The sequence below is a fragment of the Humulus lupulus genome, chromosome X (assembly GCF_963169125.1).
Source record: "Humulus lupulus chromosome X, drHumLupu1.1, whole genome shotgun sequence".
Classification (NCBI taxonomy): Eukaryota; Viridiplantae; Streptophyta; class Magnoliopsida; order Rosales; family Cannabaceae; genus Humulus; species Humulus lupulus.
Genome location: NC_084802.1, coordinates 186433652 through 186449735, shown reverse-complemented (window position 1 = coordinate 186449735; position 16084 = coordinate 186433652). Strand labels below are relative to the sequence as shown.

The following is a 16084-nucleotide window of genomic DNA, read 5'->3' as shown; positions in this document are numbered from 1 at the left end:
ACTATAGTACTTGTAAATTTTTGCCATTCTCGTCCAAAATAATAACGGGTTGCTGACCTAGCAGTTAAAAATATATTTAAAAATAATTTTTTTATTAATTAATTGATTTTAAATTAAAAAAATTATATAAAAATCATTTTATAAATATAAGAAAGTAATAAAAACTGAATTTTAAATTTATGAAACTTTATAAAATCATATAAATAAAAATTAATAAACATAATTTAAAAAAAAAACTAAAACCAATATTTAGTTTAGAAATATATTTTAGTTTTTTTAAAAAATTATATTTGGATTACAATCTATTTATATTTATTGATTTTTTATTTATTGGATTTTATATAATTTATTAAATTTAAAAATAAGTTTTTATTAATTTTGTATTTTTAAAAATATTTAATTATTTTTTTAATTTAAAATCAATTAATTAATAAAATATTATTTTTAGTTAATTTTTAACTCTTACATCAACAAACTGTTAATATTTTGAACGGAAGGTACAAAAATCTACAAATATTATAATACAATTTAGGGAACAAAAGTCTACAATTCTTATATTAGAGGGGAAAAAACATTTTGTCCTCTTTATTATTAGGCTATTTAGGATTTTCGCTCCCTGAACTATGACTTATACATTATTGTGCCCCTTAATTTTTTCAAGCTGTTAAAAATTACCCCTGAACTATTCACAGTATTGTAAGTTGAAACTTCTGTTAAGTTTCGTCCCACGTGGCTAACGGAATTATGTCGTGGCTCTTTAGTTATTGATGTGTCATTGCCACGTGTGTAATTTAAAATTCAAAATTATATATTTTCTTATTACAAATTAATAAATTATATTAAAATAAACTAAAATTAATATTAATCAAAATTTTATATATAAAAATTAATAAAACCAGATTTAAAAAAAAAATTAAAACCATTTTAAATTAATTTGGTCAAACCTAATATTAAATAAGCTTAAAGGGTTTTTATCAAAATTACAATAAAACATAACAATTTATTTTTATTTTTTTAAAAAAAGGACCCATTCAACCCGTGCCTCTTTTTCTTCTTCCCTTATGTTGTAGCCAGGTTGGGCGGAGACTTCAGTCGAGCGAGATTGGGCGTAAAGCTTCCAATCTGGATGACATCGGGGCTGGGCTCCAACAAAGAAGATGAGCGAGGGTGGCGATATAAGATCTACTAGGCTCCAACGAAGAAGAAGAAGAATGGAGATCTAAAGAGAGAAGACAGAGATATGAAGATCTGAAACAGATCAGATCAACATTGGGGGCGGGGATGGCTCGGTTCAACGGCGCCGACAAAGGTGGCTGGGTTCAATAGTGCCGGCGAAGTTGGTTGGGTTCAATGCCGCAGCAGTGAGATTTGGGTTTTAATACCCATTTATCTCTCTCAGCTGTTTCTGTTCTATGATATCTCTAACATTTTTTTTCTTCTTTTTTATTCTTTTTAGTGTTATTGTTGGTGGTGCATACAAATTAATTTGACAATTACTATATATTTGGGCTGAAATTTTTTGATTAGGATGATGATAATGATGAAATGTGAGACTATTTTTATTTTAGATTTGAGTTGAATTGTTGTTCGGTTAGTGAGAAAGTGAGAGAATAAAAAGAAAATAAAAGAAAATTTTAATTTTAAGTTTGTCATTTTTTATGGAGAATTTTTTTTTATCTAAAATGTAATTGTTTTTTTTAAATCTAGTTCTATTTATTTTAATATAAATTTTTTTGATTAATATTAATCTTAGTTTATTTTAATATAATTTATTGATTTTTGATAAGAAAATATATAATTTTGAATTTTAAATTATTTTTTATTTTAAATTACACAGGTGGCGCTGACGTGACAATGACACATTAGTGACTAAAGAGCCACGGCAGCATTCCGTTAGCCACGTAGGACGAAACCTAACAGAAGTCTCAGCTTACAATACTGGGAATAGTTCGGGAGTAATTTTTAATGGCCTAAAAAAATTAAGAGCACAATAATGTACAAGTGATAGTTTAGGGGGTAAAAATCCTAAATAGCTATATTATTATTGTGCAAATGGCGATTTAACTAAAATTGAGTGGGATTGTGACCGAGTGCAGTCAGTTTAAGACGTTAAGTAACGGCCGTATATGTCTGAAAACCGTATATATACATTTGATAAGAAGTATAGTTGTATTTTATAGTAATTTTACACCTGACCTGATGACCTTCAAAACGTGGATTTGAAATCCACTCGTATAAAGTGCTCTTCCCATTCTCTCCGTTCATACCATTACCACCACTTCTTACTAATTTTTTTTTTTCAAATTTCAAAACAAAATCATAGAAAAACCTAAAAGAAAAATGTATGGAATCCTAAAGATCTAGCTTTTGGGTTCGGATCCCTCGATCCATTTACTCCATTCGCATTCTCGAACCATTCTTTCTCAGATCCTTCGAAGCCCTTGGTTTTGAATCGAAGATAATGAACTTTTGATTTTTGTTTTCACGTATCACGAGGTCAGTTGGTTTTAATTTTATTTTTATTTTTTCTAAATCTATGTTTGTCTGCTAAGAAAATGAGAGATGTGGTTTTCAAATCTTGTGTTTCGCTAGCCTTATCTCTAGTGAGGGTTCTTTTATTTTTTTTAATTAATTTATTTTCTTTTTTATGCGGTTGTCTCATAAATCAAGGAACATTGATTTTTCTTAACTGTTTGTTGCATTGTGTTCAATACAAGCGGATCAATGTGAAGAGTTTAGATATTTGTCTCTGGAGATTTGATATATTGTTTTTGTGGTTTATAGGATTTTTTGGGGTTGATAAATCTTGTTTTTCTTTGCGAATTAAGACCATGTTTGTTTGCAATGATTTGATTATGATTAACTTGTTTCTCTTTCTTTACTATTGAAATTTATTGCCAAGATTCATGTTTTTTTTTTAAAGAAAGTTGGATTGTGTTTGGGCTGTAATGCCTGTTTGGTTGCTGGGAAACTTTTAGGGAACGAAATTCGATGATTTTTAAGTTATCTTTTATAATTTCATTTGTTAAAACTCTTGTGATTGCAGAGGTTTCTATTGGGTATTTGACATATACTGAAAATGTTCGTTTAAGTAAATGCAAAAGCTTTGTAAATTAATGAAAATTCATGTTCTAAGTTTATGGTTTTGAGATTTATTTGTTTCTTCAGTGCACAATTTCATAGTTCGTGTTAATTTTTTTTACTGAGTTAGTAATTTGCTTCACTGCATGTTTGTTTTTGCAGTTTCCCGTGTGTAAATGGATTCAGATGATGTAGTGGGCACTGATGGGCTTGGGCCGGTCCATCAGAATGGCTCTTATGCTCAAACTCCCGCCTCTGGTGAGGATTTTATGGTTGTAGACGATTTCAATAACAATGAGACAGCCTCACAAAATAGGAATGTAAAAGTTCGTGTTAAGTTGGATGATGGTCTCTCTGAAGAGGAATCAATTGGCCATAATGAAAGCAATGGACTGACTATTGCAAAGGTAGGAGTGTTTGTTATTTATTGTTGGTTTTGTGATTTATCCGATTCAAGCCTTTCAACTTACTTTGTTACAGGAAGGAGAAGGGAAAGGCTCCGATCATTCAAAGCAGACCAAACTGCAAAAGGGTCAAGCCAAGAGCAAGAATGGGAAACCCTCAGCACCCAAAATTGCTTCGGGAAATTCAGAGATCAAGAACAAAAATGGCAAAGATGTTGAGGCTGTATCTACTGTTCCCAACGGTTCAATCGCTTCTAATGCACAGCCAAGAAAAACAATTAGAAGTGGATCATCTACTGAACAGAAGGTTCTATTATATATAACAAAATCTGATATTAGAGCACTGAATTTTCCTTCGTTTCTATCATTTTGTTGATGCGACTGTGGCAAACATTTATTTAGTGTGTGCTACTACTCTATTGTATCTGATGCTGTTGACATTGTTTTTTATGCTTTCATCAGCTATCTGGAAAGCCTGAGGTAGCCTTTCCCGAGGACCTTACGTGAGTAGTGATTTGTGCTTTTCATTTGTCCTTATCCTGGGCTTATTTATATTGATAATTTTTCCCCTTCCTCATTACTAAGATCATTTTTTTTTCTTTTTCCAAATGTTTTTATAGTCAGTGGTCTAGCTATAACCTCTCTCTATTCCCCTTCCTTATTGGGGTTTGTGGCAAATTTGATAGAATCAATTGTTGCAGGGATAAACCGAAGCTGAAACCTCTGAAAAAAGAACTTGTTAACCAAGCTGAAGTGGAAGCAGATGCTAAATCCTCCTCGTATCCTTTTTTCTATTCTTTCTATTCTTTGACATGTATTACTGTATATATTAACTTGTGTTCAATCCATCAGTTATTCTTAACTACTTTGCGGAAGTCCCACATCAGAAGATGCCAGATCTCGCAAGATGGGTATGCTTCCAAACTATGGTTTCAGTTTTAAGTGTGATGAACGAGCTGAAAAGAGGAGAGAGGTAAGCTTGGGGCTTCCAACTCTTGCCATTTTTTTATCTGCCAGTTCAGTTAAAGTCAGAATTATTGTGTTTGCTCATTGCTATTATGTTTGGTAGTTTTACACTAAACTTGAGGAGAAGATTCATGCAAAGGAGTTAGAGAAGAACAACTTGCAAGCAAAGTCGAAGGTGACAGTCTATTTGTTATAGATGGCTGTTAATAGGTATTTAAAAAAAAAAAAAAATCAAAAGTTGTTTTGTTTTGACATCATCTTTAACAGGAAACTCTGGAAGCTGAGATTAAGATGCTCAGGAAGAGCCTGACCTTTAAAGCAACTCCAATGCCTAGCTTCTACCAGGAGCCTCCACCTCCTAAGGTAGAGCTAAAGAAGGTAATTCTTTATTTTGTAGTGAACATTTGATTAAAATTGCATTCTTTTCTTAAATTATTACGTACTTGTTTTTCCATTTTTTTTTTGTATGTTGGGATTGAATTCATGGAATATGGAAGAATTGTGATGATAGAATAATATGTGTAGTTAAAGAGTTTACAAGCTACGGAGGATTAGATGTCGCAATAGCTGATCTATCAGAGGTTTCTTAAGTGTCTTTTCAATGTTTCCTGGTTTCTTAGTGGTACTGACTTTAGTGAAGTTTTTCAATCTTTGAAAATATTTTTAGAGGTACCCTTCCCATGATATACTTTTATTAATTCTTCCTTCCTATAGAACTATATTTAAAGAGATTAAGGGTTATGCTTTTATTGTACTTTTGTTTCATTTCTCATTTGTTCCCCTTTTCTGGAGGTTTTTTTCTTCTTCTAATATATAGATAAATATTAATATTAAACAGTTATGTCTTTGATTCTTGGCTCTGAGTTGTAAATGATGGAATCATCTTGTGAGGAGACAGATTTTTATTATAACTGACTTGGCGTTGAGAATATTCCAGATGTGTTAATTTTTGTTCCCCTTTACTTCGTGCGCTGCTTGGTATGCGAGCAGTCGTTAACAGTTTAATAATTTGAACCAAACTGTTTCCATCTCGATTCAAGATATGAAAGTGATTCTCATGAATCATGCTAGGACGTGAGGTAATTATTAGGCTTTCCAATTGTTTTTAGGCCTTAGTATCTGTATTGCTTTGTGGCAGATACCAACAACGCGAGCTAAATCTCCAAAGCTGGGACGTAGAAAGAGCTTACCTCCGACAGACTCTGTAGGAAACAATAATTCAACTAATCAATCCAGCAGGCTAAGTCTCGATGAAAAAGTAGCTCAAATTCCTGCCAAAGGACCAACTGTACCAGTAAGGAAGCCACACCGCAAATCTCTTCCCACCTTGCCATCTGAAAAGACCACCATATCCAATACGATAAAGGGGCACAAGATTGCATCCAAGGGGAAAAATAACATATCCATTGCAAACCAAGAGGAAAATACTGTAACGAACGCAGCTAATGAAGAGAAGTTGAACTTTAATGCAACTGACAAAACTGGATCTTTCACCCAAGAGCAGGGGGGAGTTCCCGTAGCGAAGCTAAGTGCAACTGAGCCCTACATGGATGATAGCCCTGTGGTTGAAGATCAAACTTACACCACCTCCATGCAAGAACCAAGAGCAGCAGTGGAGCTTTGATGCAAAAAGGGGTACACATTTTTGATGTGCACATGTAGAGCTCTCCTAATGACGCCTGTCATGGAAATAAAAAAGGAATGAAACTACAGTTATTGGAGGAACAAGGCATGAGAGAATTTGGCAATTATGGTTTGTGGTGTCATGTTGTCCATAGTCAGCAGCATTGGTAGTTTTGTTTGATTGCTTTAGAGGTTGCTGGTCTTTGTCATTGGTATTCTGCATTCCAGTTTGCAGCAGTGTATGTAACTATTTGCAAGTTGTGATCTAATTAATATGTTGTCAAAGTCTGTCTTAGCCAGAATATTATTAAACATATTGGGAAATTTTGGTCAAATCTTTAGTAGATAGTTCATGGTTGAAGTATTATTACGCCTTCTATTCTGTTAAAACAAATTGGAATTGTTAGTTAATGGAGGCTAATTTTGTGGTATGAGCAACCTCTTCCCCCATGGATTATCCCTTTTGTTATTATTATTAAAAAGAAAACCCATTTATGTACTCGATGTGAAGTGGGTATGTATCTGGCGATTTATTTTGGACCAACCTAGGTATGTAAAATATAGTGGGAAGAAGTGTGATGTATTTCAATTTTAAATACTTGAATAGTGAGATGAATTAGCAACTCTAAAACAATCACTATTGCCCAATTCAACCCTTGTTTATTATTATTGAGAAATAATTGGCACAATTACACATTGATATGTAATTGTATGGTTGATATATTTTTAAGTGGGTAAGTAATTTTTTTTTATACAGTTTAGGAATGAGTCAGCATTGTTCATTATTATTTGTAAGTTTTCAAGTTTCCATCTTTCAGTTTTATTATGCTTGGTGAATATGAGAGATTATTCATTGATAATAAATATATAAAATTAAGGTTTCTTTTCTTGATAAATGTTTATTTTTTCCAAATTTACGACATTAACTATTTTTTTTTCTTTTTCAATTTTATTATTTGTTAAAAAAAAAAACTGATTCTTGATCAACTTCTGGCAACCACTCCTAAAAAAAAAAAGAAAACAATCCCGCAACCCAAACAAAAACAAATACAAATCGAAAACCACTTAATCACGAGTTTTAATGATTAGAAACAAAAACATCAACAAAATCCATAAAAAATCTGGTCCATTGAAAAATAGAGCTTCTAAATCAACTAAAAAAAATAATAATACAGATTAGAAATAACTTATTCATTCTAAATTTAATCGTAGGAAATGCTACATAATACGAAACAAATTAAAAGTGATTGAGTCACTAAAGAATTTTGTAAGACTACTCCTTAAATATATATAAATCTTATCCTATGGCTATGATGTATTATCGTGCTTTCTTCTACTATTTCAGCTTTTTATAATTATAAGGTTTTATTGTATTTTCAAAATATTTTTTTATTTTATCTTTTTCTTGACATGTGTTGTCATCCTTCTCCAACACCACCGACTGTAAATCGACCGACCCACTAAGTTTGATGTTATAATTAGGATAGGGAAAGAGTTTTACAGACGATCCATTTATTCTTCTCTCTCTGTAGAACTGGTCAGTTGGGGTTTTTCTTCCAATAATTTGGTACACAGATGGCTTTCTATGAGGTTATGTCTCGTTCTTTCCTATGTTTGCTTATTTCCATTATTTATGTGTTGATTAATAGAGTTTATTTAGTGATCATATGAATACCTTTTTGATGCTTTTGTGTTATGGGTTTGTCTTTTTTTCACTCTTTGTATTTTAGATATCTTCCTCGACTTTGATTGAAGGTGATGAAGTTTTTTTTTTTTTTAACAATTTGTGTTCTTATTTATTTATTTATTCATCTGTCCACTTGTGGAAGTTTTCAATGAGTTTTTTATTTTAAGTTAGTCTGAACTGGATTTCTTTTTTGTCTATCCTTTCCTTTTATGGAGTTGTTTAAATTTGATCAGAATTTCAAGCTTTCCTTTTAAGCATATCAGAATTTAGATAACCAAAGCTTGATCATAGTTTGGTAGCTTTTTCTTTTTCTTTTGCATTTGATTATGGGTTCAAAGAGAAAAAGAATATGTCTAGCTTCGACCCCTCGTTCATTCATAGACTACTTCCATCTTTACTTTGTTATCTCCTTCTCCTTCTCCTTCTCCTTCTCCTTCTCCTCCTATATATATATATATATATATAGCAACATAATTATACTTAATTTCTTTTCAGCCTGCAAAATTACAACTGCAATTATTTTTCCCTCTTCTATATCTAAATCTTAACGCTCATATATAGTTTAATTCTTGTCGTTTTCCTTTATGGGCTTTCAGTTCTTACGTGTATATATATATATTTATATATGTTTCTATAGTCATTGTTCATCATTTTCAGGTGTCATTGGCTTTGTTATGAGTATCCTTTACTTTCAAGTTATATACATATATGTATATATATGTTTCTATAGTCATTGTTCATCATTTTCAAGTGTCATTGGCTTTGTTACGAGTATCCTTTACTTTCAAGTTATATACATATACATATATGTATAAATATTATATTTATATATATTTTTTTCAACTAATATGAGTTTTGTCTTATTACAAATTTTTTTGTATTTTGTGTTTTTGTAAAATAGTTTAAATAGATTCCTAAATAAAAAAAATTGATGAAGAAAAAATTAAATATAATAACACAGTTATTAGACAAAATAATTTTATTTTTGTTTTAAATTGTTAGTTTGGTGAATTATTTGTAATTTTAACTCAAAAAATTTTGACCAAAATTGAGTTTAGGGTTCTATTTGAATCATTATCCAAAACACATAGTCCAAAAAATAATTTAACAAAATACATGGTCCAAACAAATAATTGGACAAAACATTGAGTCTAAAAAAGTACAAACTCTATTATATATGTATCATTTGAAGGGTAAAAGAAGGAATGCAATGTAAGCTGATGCTACATTGTGGAACATATATATATATTCAGAGGTAAGAAATAAATATACATGTAATCATTGTTTGTTATTTGGATTCTAATTTGGATAGTTTCATTCTTAGATTTGTGGTTTATAATTGGCTTGAGGAGCTTTGAATATAGATATGCATGTATATAATAAGCATCAAGTATAATAGTTAATTCGGTGTTTATCAGGATACATATATATTTAATGTTATTTCATTGTTCTTAACATCATTTCATATGTATTTAGTTTTTGTTCTATTTTGGTATTTTGTTCTGTGCTGTGTTTTGGTCTTGCATTGTGTTTTGAGCAGTTTTTTAGTTCTAAAGCCCTTATAGTTCTCTCTTACAATACTTATTAAAAGGATTCATATTTCATTTAAAAAGACCTAAAGAAAAAGATGATTTATGTTACATAAATCACACTGATATATATAAACTTTTTATGTGTAATCAACTTATATTTATATTGAAAAATTTTAATGCGTATTATATATGTTCTGTTATTTCATATTTTTGTTAATTAATCTTGATGGAGCTCTTCCATTGTATTTTTATTTTATTTTATTTTATTTTTTGAATGGCATATTTGGAACTTTCTTCATTTTTTGTTGTCATTCAACCATGGAACTTTGACTTCCAATTATTTTTTGTTTTGCTCCAAGGCTGTAAGTTCAGTCAGCATAGCCTGTCTCCATTTGTTGTCTTTACATGCCTTAGAGAAGCTTGTGGTATCTATGTTTGTGTTGGCTGCCAAAGTGATAGGATGAGTTGTAGATGAAGAAAGCTGAACATAATCACATAAATAATCATTTAAGTGAGTTGTTGTAGTGATGGTTCGGCCTGTTTGAACAGTAGGCAGTTTATGAGTTGTGGATGATGGTTCTGTGATGAAGGCAGAGACATCCAAGGCGCTTGGAATAGAAGAATGAGTAGACTCCATTTGTTGACCTTGAGATAATGTACCTGTAGTATAATCATTAGTAGTACTAGGCAACATAGAAGTGTGATAGAAAAAGTCAATATTGAGGATGTCATTGGAATCTTGAAATGGATATATATTCTCATGAAAGATGGTATTTCTTGAGTGAAAAATTTGATGTGTTTGTAAATCAAGCAAGGTGTATGCCTTCATGTTTGGAGGGTAACCTACGAATACACAAGCACAGGATCTTGGTTAAAATTTGTGTCTTTTGGAGTCTAAAGTAGAAGAATAAGTAAGGCAGCCATAGTTTCTTAAATGATCATAAGAGGGTTGTTTATATGCAAAATTTCAAAAGGTGTTTTGTCCTATAATAGAATATGGTTAGTTCTAATAATTAAGTAGACTGCAGTTTGTGTTATATAACTCCAATAAGACAAGGGTAAATGTGATTGAAAAGCTAGAGCTCTAGCAACATTAAGAATATGTTGGTGTTTTCGTTTAACTGCAGAGTTTCGTTGTGGTCTATCCACACAAGAATGATAGTGAATGACACCTTTGGTTGCAAAAAAAAGTAGCAAGATTTATCTCTTTTGCATTGTCAGTTCTAACTGATTTTATGCATGCTTTATATTGTGTAGATGAGAGTAAAAAAATGTTGAATGACAGTAGAAGCATCTGATTTGAGTTTTAAGATATATATCCAAGTATATCTAGATTTGTCATCAACTATTATGAGAAAATATCCGTATCCTTCAATGCTCAAAGTTTGATATGGACCCCAAATATCCATATGTATGAGATAAAACACAACAAATGCAAAATTATTGTTTGAAACAAAAGGCAATTTTTTTGTTTAGCTAAATGACAGATTTGAACAATGAAAATGAGCATAGATATCATGGGAAAAATTCACTCTTTTATTGATTTTATTAGTAATCAAAACAGAGGGATCCCAATCTTCGAAGTCATTGAATGTTCATGTAGTAAACATGTATTTTCAGTGAATGTAATGCTATGAGAAGAATCTCTTAAAAAAGAGGTCACATATAGCAGGATAATGAATTATAATCATCTGACCCTAAAAGTATTTGACTATTAATATGACTGAGATAAACGCACGTGCCTTTCCCCACTAGTATATATAATATATATCTATATTTCTTTAGCAATTTATGGAGTTATAGTCAAGCTGATAATTTTTGACACGACACGATGATGCGACTTGAAAATGACACAAAATAAATGAGTTTGGGTGATACATTTAATTTTCGTATCATAATCGTGTCGACATGTTTAATAAACAAGTCATTTTTAGGTCAACATGCTTAACCCAAAAATGACACGCTTAACTCAATTAAGAAAATATTATAAAAACTTAAAGTAATAAGTTGAAAATCCTAATATATCTTCCCCATTCTCCCATCATGAAAACAACTGTCCTACCCTCCTGTCTTCCACACTTCGACCTCTATGCTTTCCTCTCTTTTGTTTGTTTCTCGTTTGATCTCTCTCCGGTCTAGTGGTGATTATTCTGGGTGGTGACTAGTTGGAGTCACAAGTCTCCATCTCTCTTTGATCTCTCTTTAGTCGCTGTTTGGCGCGACAATTGCTACATCATAGACAATGCTACAAACTTAATGGGACAAGCAATGGGGATTGAGCCAACTTGTTATTAGTTATAATTTAGAGACTAAAACTTTGAATTTATCATGTTTATATTATATTTGAGTAGATTAAAATTGCAAATTGTATGTATTGTATCTGTGATTGTGTTATATTGTTGAACTATGTATTGTAAGTGTTTGTGTGATTGGTTTTATGATTATGTTTAATGGTGTCAACTTCACATAAATTTTGTGTTGTGTCAAATAACATGTTTAATCATGTGTTAAACATGTTAGTCTCGAGTCACACGACAAGTTTAATGTTGTGTTATGTGACCTGCCAAGAAAATTGTGTTTGTGTTTGAGATTTTGACATGTTTAGTAATAGTGTCGCGTTTGTGTTTACCTTTATCGTGCCGATATGAACATGACACGATAACACAAATTGCCAGCCCTATTTCTAGTTCGCTGAAAAATCTTTTGGGGCTTAAAACTTCTACACGAGTACTTTCTAAAAGCAACTTGCCAGGAGCACTTTTAGAAATGAGATTTTTTTCCTAGGATTTTTGGGCATATATGGGAATTTTAACTTTGGCTAAAAAATATGCGAAATAACTTATTTAACATTTTTTTAAGAACAAACTACTCATTTAAGTATTTTTATGAAAATTAATTTCCATATCATATACCCAAAATATTATTAAAAAATTAACTCCAAAAATATTACATAGAATATTGTGATATATACTCTATATATACATATATATATATATATGAAAAATGATTGGGTAGTGATTGTTTTTAATCACTACATATAGGTACTTTTAGTATTTTCGGTACACGGATAAGTTGCAACTCTATTTTTTACACAATGGTGTACAATGTAGTTACAGGGGGACCTCTCACAAATTTTCAAGGCATTCCAAATAATTTAGGATACCGAAATCAAGATTAAAAAATAACTTATTGTATGCTTGCAACAAGCACTTTGAATCCTAATTTCAGTTTCCTAAATTATTTGGAATTTCCTGAAAATTTGTGGAAGGTCTCCTGTAGCTACATTATACACTATAACTTTTTCATGTACCGAAAATACTAAAAGTACCTATAGGTAGTTATTAAAAACGATCACTACTATAACAGTACCTTATAATATATATAATTTTACGAACATACTTTGTACATAAATTGTAAATATATATTATAATAACTTTAGAGTATATAAATATAGGGAAATTTTTAGGTAGGTGCATCACTTTTGCTCTTATCGGGAAGGGCAAATATGTTTTCAGAATGTAGAAAAATTTTAACCCATATTTTTTTTACATAACAGTGTACATTGTAGTTATAGCATACATCTCTTCAGTTTTTGAGAAATTTTGAATAATTTACAGTGTCGAAAACAAATTTCAAACAATCAATTGCACGAGTACTTTTTTTTTTATACACGTGCAACTGACTATTTTGAACTCTGTTTTTGGCGTCGTAAATTATTCGAATTTTCTTAAAAACTAGTGAAATGCCTGCTATAACTACAAACTATCATATAAAAAAAAATTGGGTTATAATTTCTCTACATGCTGAGAACAGATTTTCCCCTACCAGTAGAGATAAAAGTGATGCACCTATCTAAGACTCTCCCTATTTATATATATAATAGGTGAAAGCAACGTGCAATGCACGTTTGCTTAGTTTTATTCTGAAAATATATTATTTTATTTTTATTATGTTTTTTAATTATCATATAAAATTTAAATAAATAAACAATGTCATATATTATAAAAGAATGATATTTAGTGCTGGTAACTGGTTTGCCATATGCTCGACAGAAAGCACGAGGTGGTGGGCCCAGTGATTTCAAAATTATTTATTTAAACATTCTTTAAATAACCGGATGCATTAATATGTAAAAGAGAAAGAAAAATATGACGATTTACTAATTGTTGAACAATCAAGAATCCGTGCTATCTTTTAGTAACTCCAACGAACATCCAATCCAAAGCAGGCTTGTGAATACTTAGAACAAGATTTTCCAAGATGTATCTCTACACCTCAAGACATGTGTGGGCATGTAGAGTAATGGTGAGAAATTTTATAATTCACAAGATATACTCAACTCATGATGTAGAGTCCCATAATATTTACTTAGCTAGCTAGATATTAGTAGTAGTTAGTATTAGTTTGTAGTATGTTAGATTCCGTGGATTTTGGTTCAAGTCGGGACTTAGTTGGAAACTCATAGCAATAGTTATGGATTTTATAAGTTTAACCTATAGTTTAAGAATATTAATTATAACATAAGGTTTGATTAATATTACTGATCCTAGATATATTATTTATTATAACCTAAGGTTTAGATAGGACCATTAAGAGCATGGCACTTGTCATAATCATGATTATTAAGGAATTAAGTATTTTGATGAATAGTTTTAATAAAAGAAAGATCTAGAAACTCTAGAACCTTCCAGCAGCTGTTAGGATCATACTATGACTCAGTCAAAGTTGTTTATCCAATTCAAATTATGCTGAAAAAGTGAAAATACGTGTTTGATATATGAACGTATGTCGATATATCTCAGCTTAGGGGCCGATATATCACCTACGAAAGATACGAAAAATACGTTGACTTTGCACGAATGATTGAACGGGGCTCGGGAATATAGGGGGAGGCGATATATCGCCTATGGGGGGCGATATATCGACTCCAAGTGTGGTTTTTTTTTTAAAGTTTATGATTTTGAATTTAAAAATAGCTTTAACCACTTAGACCTACCTTTGAACGATTTTGACCAAGTTCTGGGCGTTTGTTGAACGAAAATTCAAATCCTTTTCATTTTATAATCATTTATTTATTCAAATTAAAAGGGGTTAGTTTCACTCCTTGAACTCTATAAATAGGACCTAGTACTCAACCATTTTATTCATTCTTTAAGCATTTGATCAGAGCCTCCAAGGTGCTAGTGTTACTATAGAGAGATACACTTGGGTTTTGGGATAAAAGCTTTATCATTTTAAGCTTTTCTAAACACTTGGGAAGTGAGATATAGTATCATTTCAGTATTAAGGTTTAGATTAATCCATAAGATCATTCAAAGTATTCTTATTCCTAAGTTCAGTTCTTTATAGTTCTTTAGTTTTCTTTTATTCAAATCCTAACTCTTGTTTATGATTCTTGATTAGGTATTTAAGATTCTTGAAACTTAAGGTCCTTCTTGGTAAGTTTCTTCTTGATGGTTTAGTTCTCATTTCATCTTTATTCTTTAGAGATTCTCACCATTTTTACTGTTAGTTTATAGGAGTCTTATAATCCTGTTCTTGTTCCCAAATATCCTAGCTTTTGGTAAGGAAAATATGATAGATTTTATGTGCTTATATGTTATGATATGTATATGTATAATATGTCTTGTAGTCCTTGGGCATATGACTTGTTTAGATAAAAAGCCCCAAGAATATGTTTTATAGTCCTTGGGCATATGACTTGTTTATCTAGCAAGCCCCAAGAATTTATGGGCATATGACTTGCCTAGCTAACAAGCCCCAAGAATTTATGATGGCTATTAATATTGTAGTCTTATACAATATATGTTTTCTTTTATGGTCATATGTTTTATAGTGTATGTTTATATTATAGTCTTATGTTTATGGTTTATGATGTATGTTTTTAGTAGATTTTCCTTGCTGGGCATTAGGCTCACTCTTTTATTTTTAGTGTGATGCAGGAAAATGAGTATGGTTGGTGGAATGATTCATGGCAGCTTGACTTGTGTGTTGAGGATGAATGAATTGAATGAACTGCGTGACGATCAAGGATGATGTTTCTTTTAGTCTTTTAAATTATGTTTTGATGTATTTCCGCAATCAGTATTTAAACAATTAAAGTTTATGTTTTATGTTTTATAAACAATGGGATCTCATATCATATCACATTTTATTTTATATTTTTACCTTATTTTTTATTGGTACAATATTTTGGGTTTTAAATAAAGTTATGTTATTTCTTATGTATGTTTCTAAAAAAATAGTAGCTTTGATGATCCAAGGTCTTAAAAATAGTTGGGTCATTACACATGAGATCTTGGAATATTAAGTCTGAGACAGTTTTCAGAGATATGAAAATATTACGTTATATTTTTCTTTCTCTGTAAAAAGTTTAGAATGTTCTATCTAGAATATATTCTTTCACTTAAGCGTATCTTGATACAATTTCTATATGATAAATTTATAAAATAATTAATTAAATTTAAAATTCAAAATTCAAATTATAAACCAATTATAAAATAAAATAAATATCAAGATCCATTCTTGGAACTTTGTTAATATATTAATAGGTGCATGCTAGATTTTGTGTTTGGATTTGTGTTGATTAAGCATGAAGGTTATGGAACGAGTTTTGAGAAGTGTGACTTAAAGATGAATTTCATGATTAATTATGCTTGTTGATTTTGTGTATAATTGGTGAGTAAAATTAGATCCCAACCCACACCGTGAAGAAAATTAATCACACCGAGAAGAAAATTAACCACACCGCACCGCGCGGGGCGATGTGGGTTGGACAACTTTTGCGGTTA

At 30.8% G+C, this 16084-nt stretch overlaps 1 protein-coding gene and 1 long non-coding RNA gene across 3 annotated transcripts; both read left to right on the top strand.

Moving 5' to 3' along the window:
• The first annotated feature begins 2201 nt into the window (after positions 1-2201).
• Positions 2202-6415, top strand: LOC133805285 (protein WVD2-like 5). Of its 2 annotated transcripts, none has more exons than XM_062243419.1 (9): positions 2202-2496; positions 3244-3488; positions 3562-3792; positions 3948-3988; positions 4187-4264; positions 4362-4458; positions 4555-4626; positions 4719-4829; positions 5590-6415. In XM_062243419.1, the coding sequence occupies exons 2-9, from the start codon at positions 3258-3260 to the stop codon at positions 6073-6075; spliced, it is 1347 nt and encodes a 448-aa protein (XP_062099403.1). In that variant the 5' UTR covers positions 2202-2496; positions 3244-3257; the 3' UTR covers positions 6076-6415. The 2 variants fall into 2 exon arrangements, with proteins under 2 accessions (XP_062099403.1, XP_062099402.1); XM_062243418.1 differs by having other exon boundaries at positions 4359-4458.
• A 992-nt stretch (positions 6416-7407) lies between these two features.
• LOC133805284 (uncharacterized) lies at positions 7408-15481 on the top strand. Its single transcript, XR_009878906.1, has 2 exons — positions 7408-7664; positions 15236-15481. It is a non-coding gene; the product is annotated as an uncharacterized LOC133805284 (long non-coding RNA).
• The last annotated feature ends 603 nt before the right edge of the window (positions 15482-16084 follow it).

What these genes read in the sequence shown, in the direction of transcription:
- LOC133805285 (XM_062243418.1), top strand. Translation starts at nt 3,258, where the DNA reads ATGGATTCAGATGATGTAGTGGGCACTGATGGGCTTGGGCCGGTCCAT. An exon ending in GCCTTTCCCGAGGACCTTAC is followed by an intron (nt 3,989 to 4,186) that starts GTGAGTAGTGAT and finishes CAATTGTTGCAG; the next exon opens with GGATAAACCGAAGCTGAAAC. An exon ending in ACTTGCAAGCAAAGTCGAAG is followed by an intron (nt 4,627 to 4,718) that starts GTGACAGTCTAT and finishes CATCTTTAACAG; the next exon opens with GAAACTCTGGAAGCTGAGAT.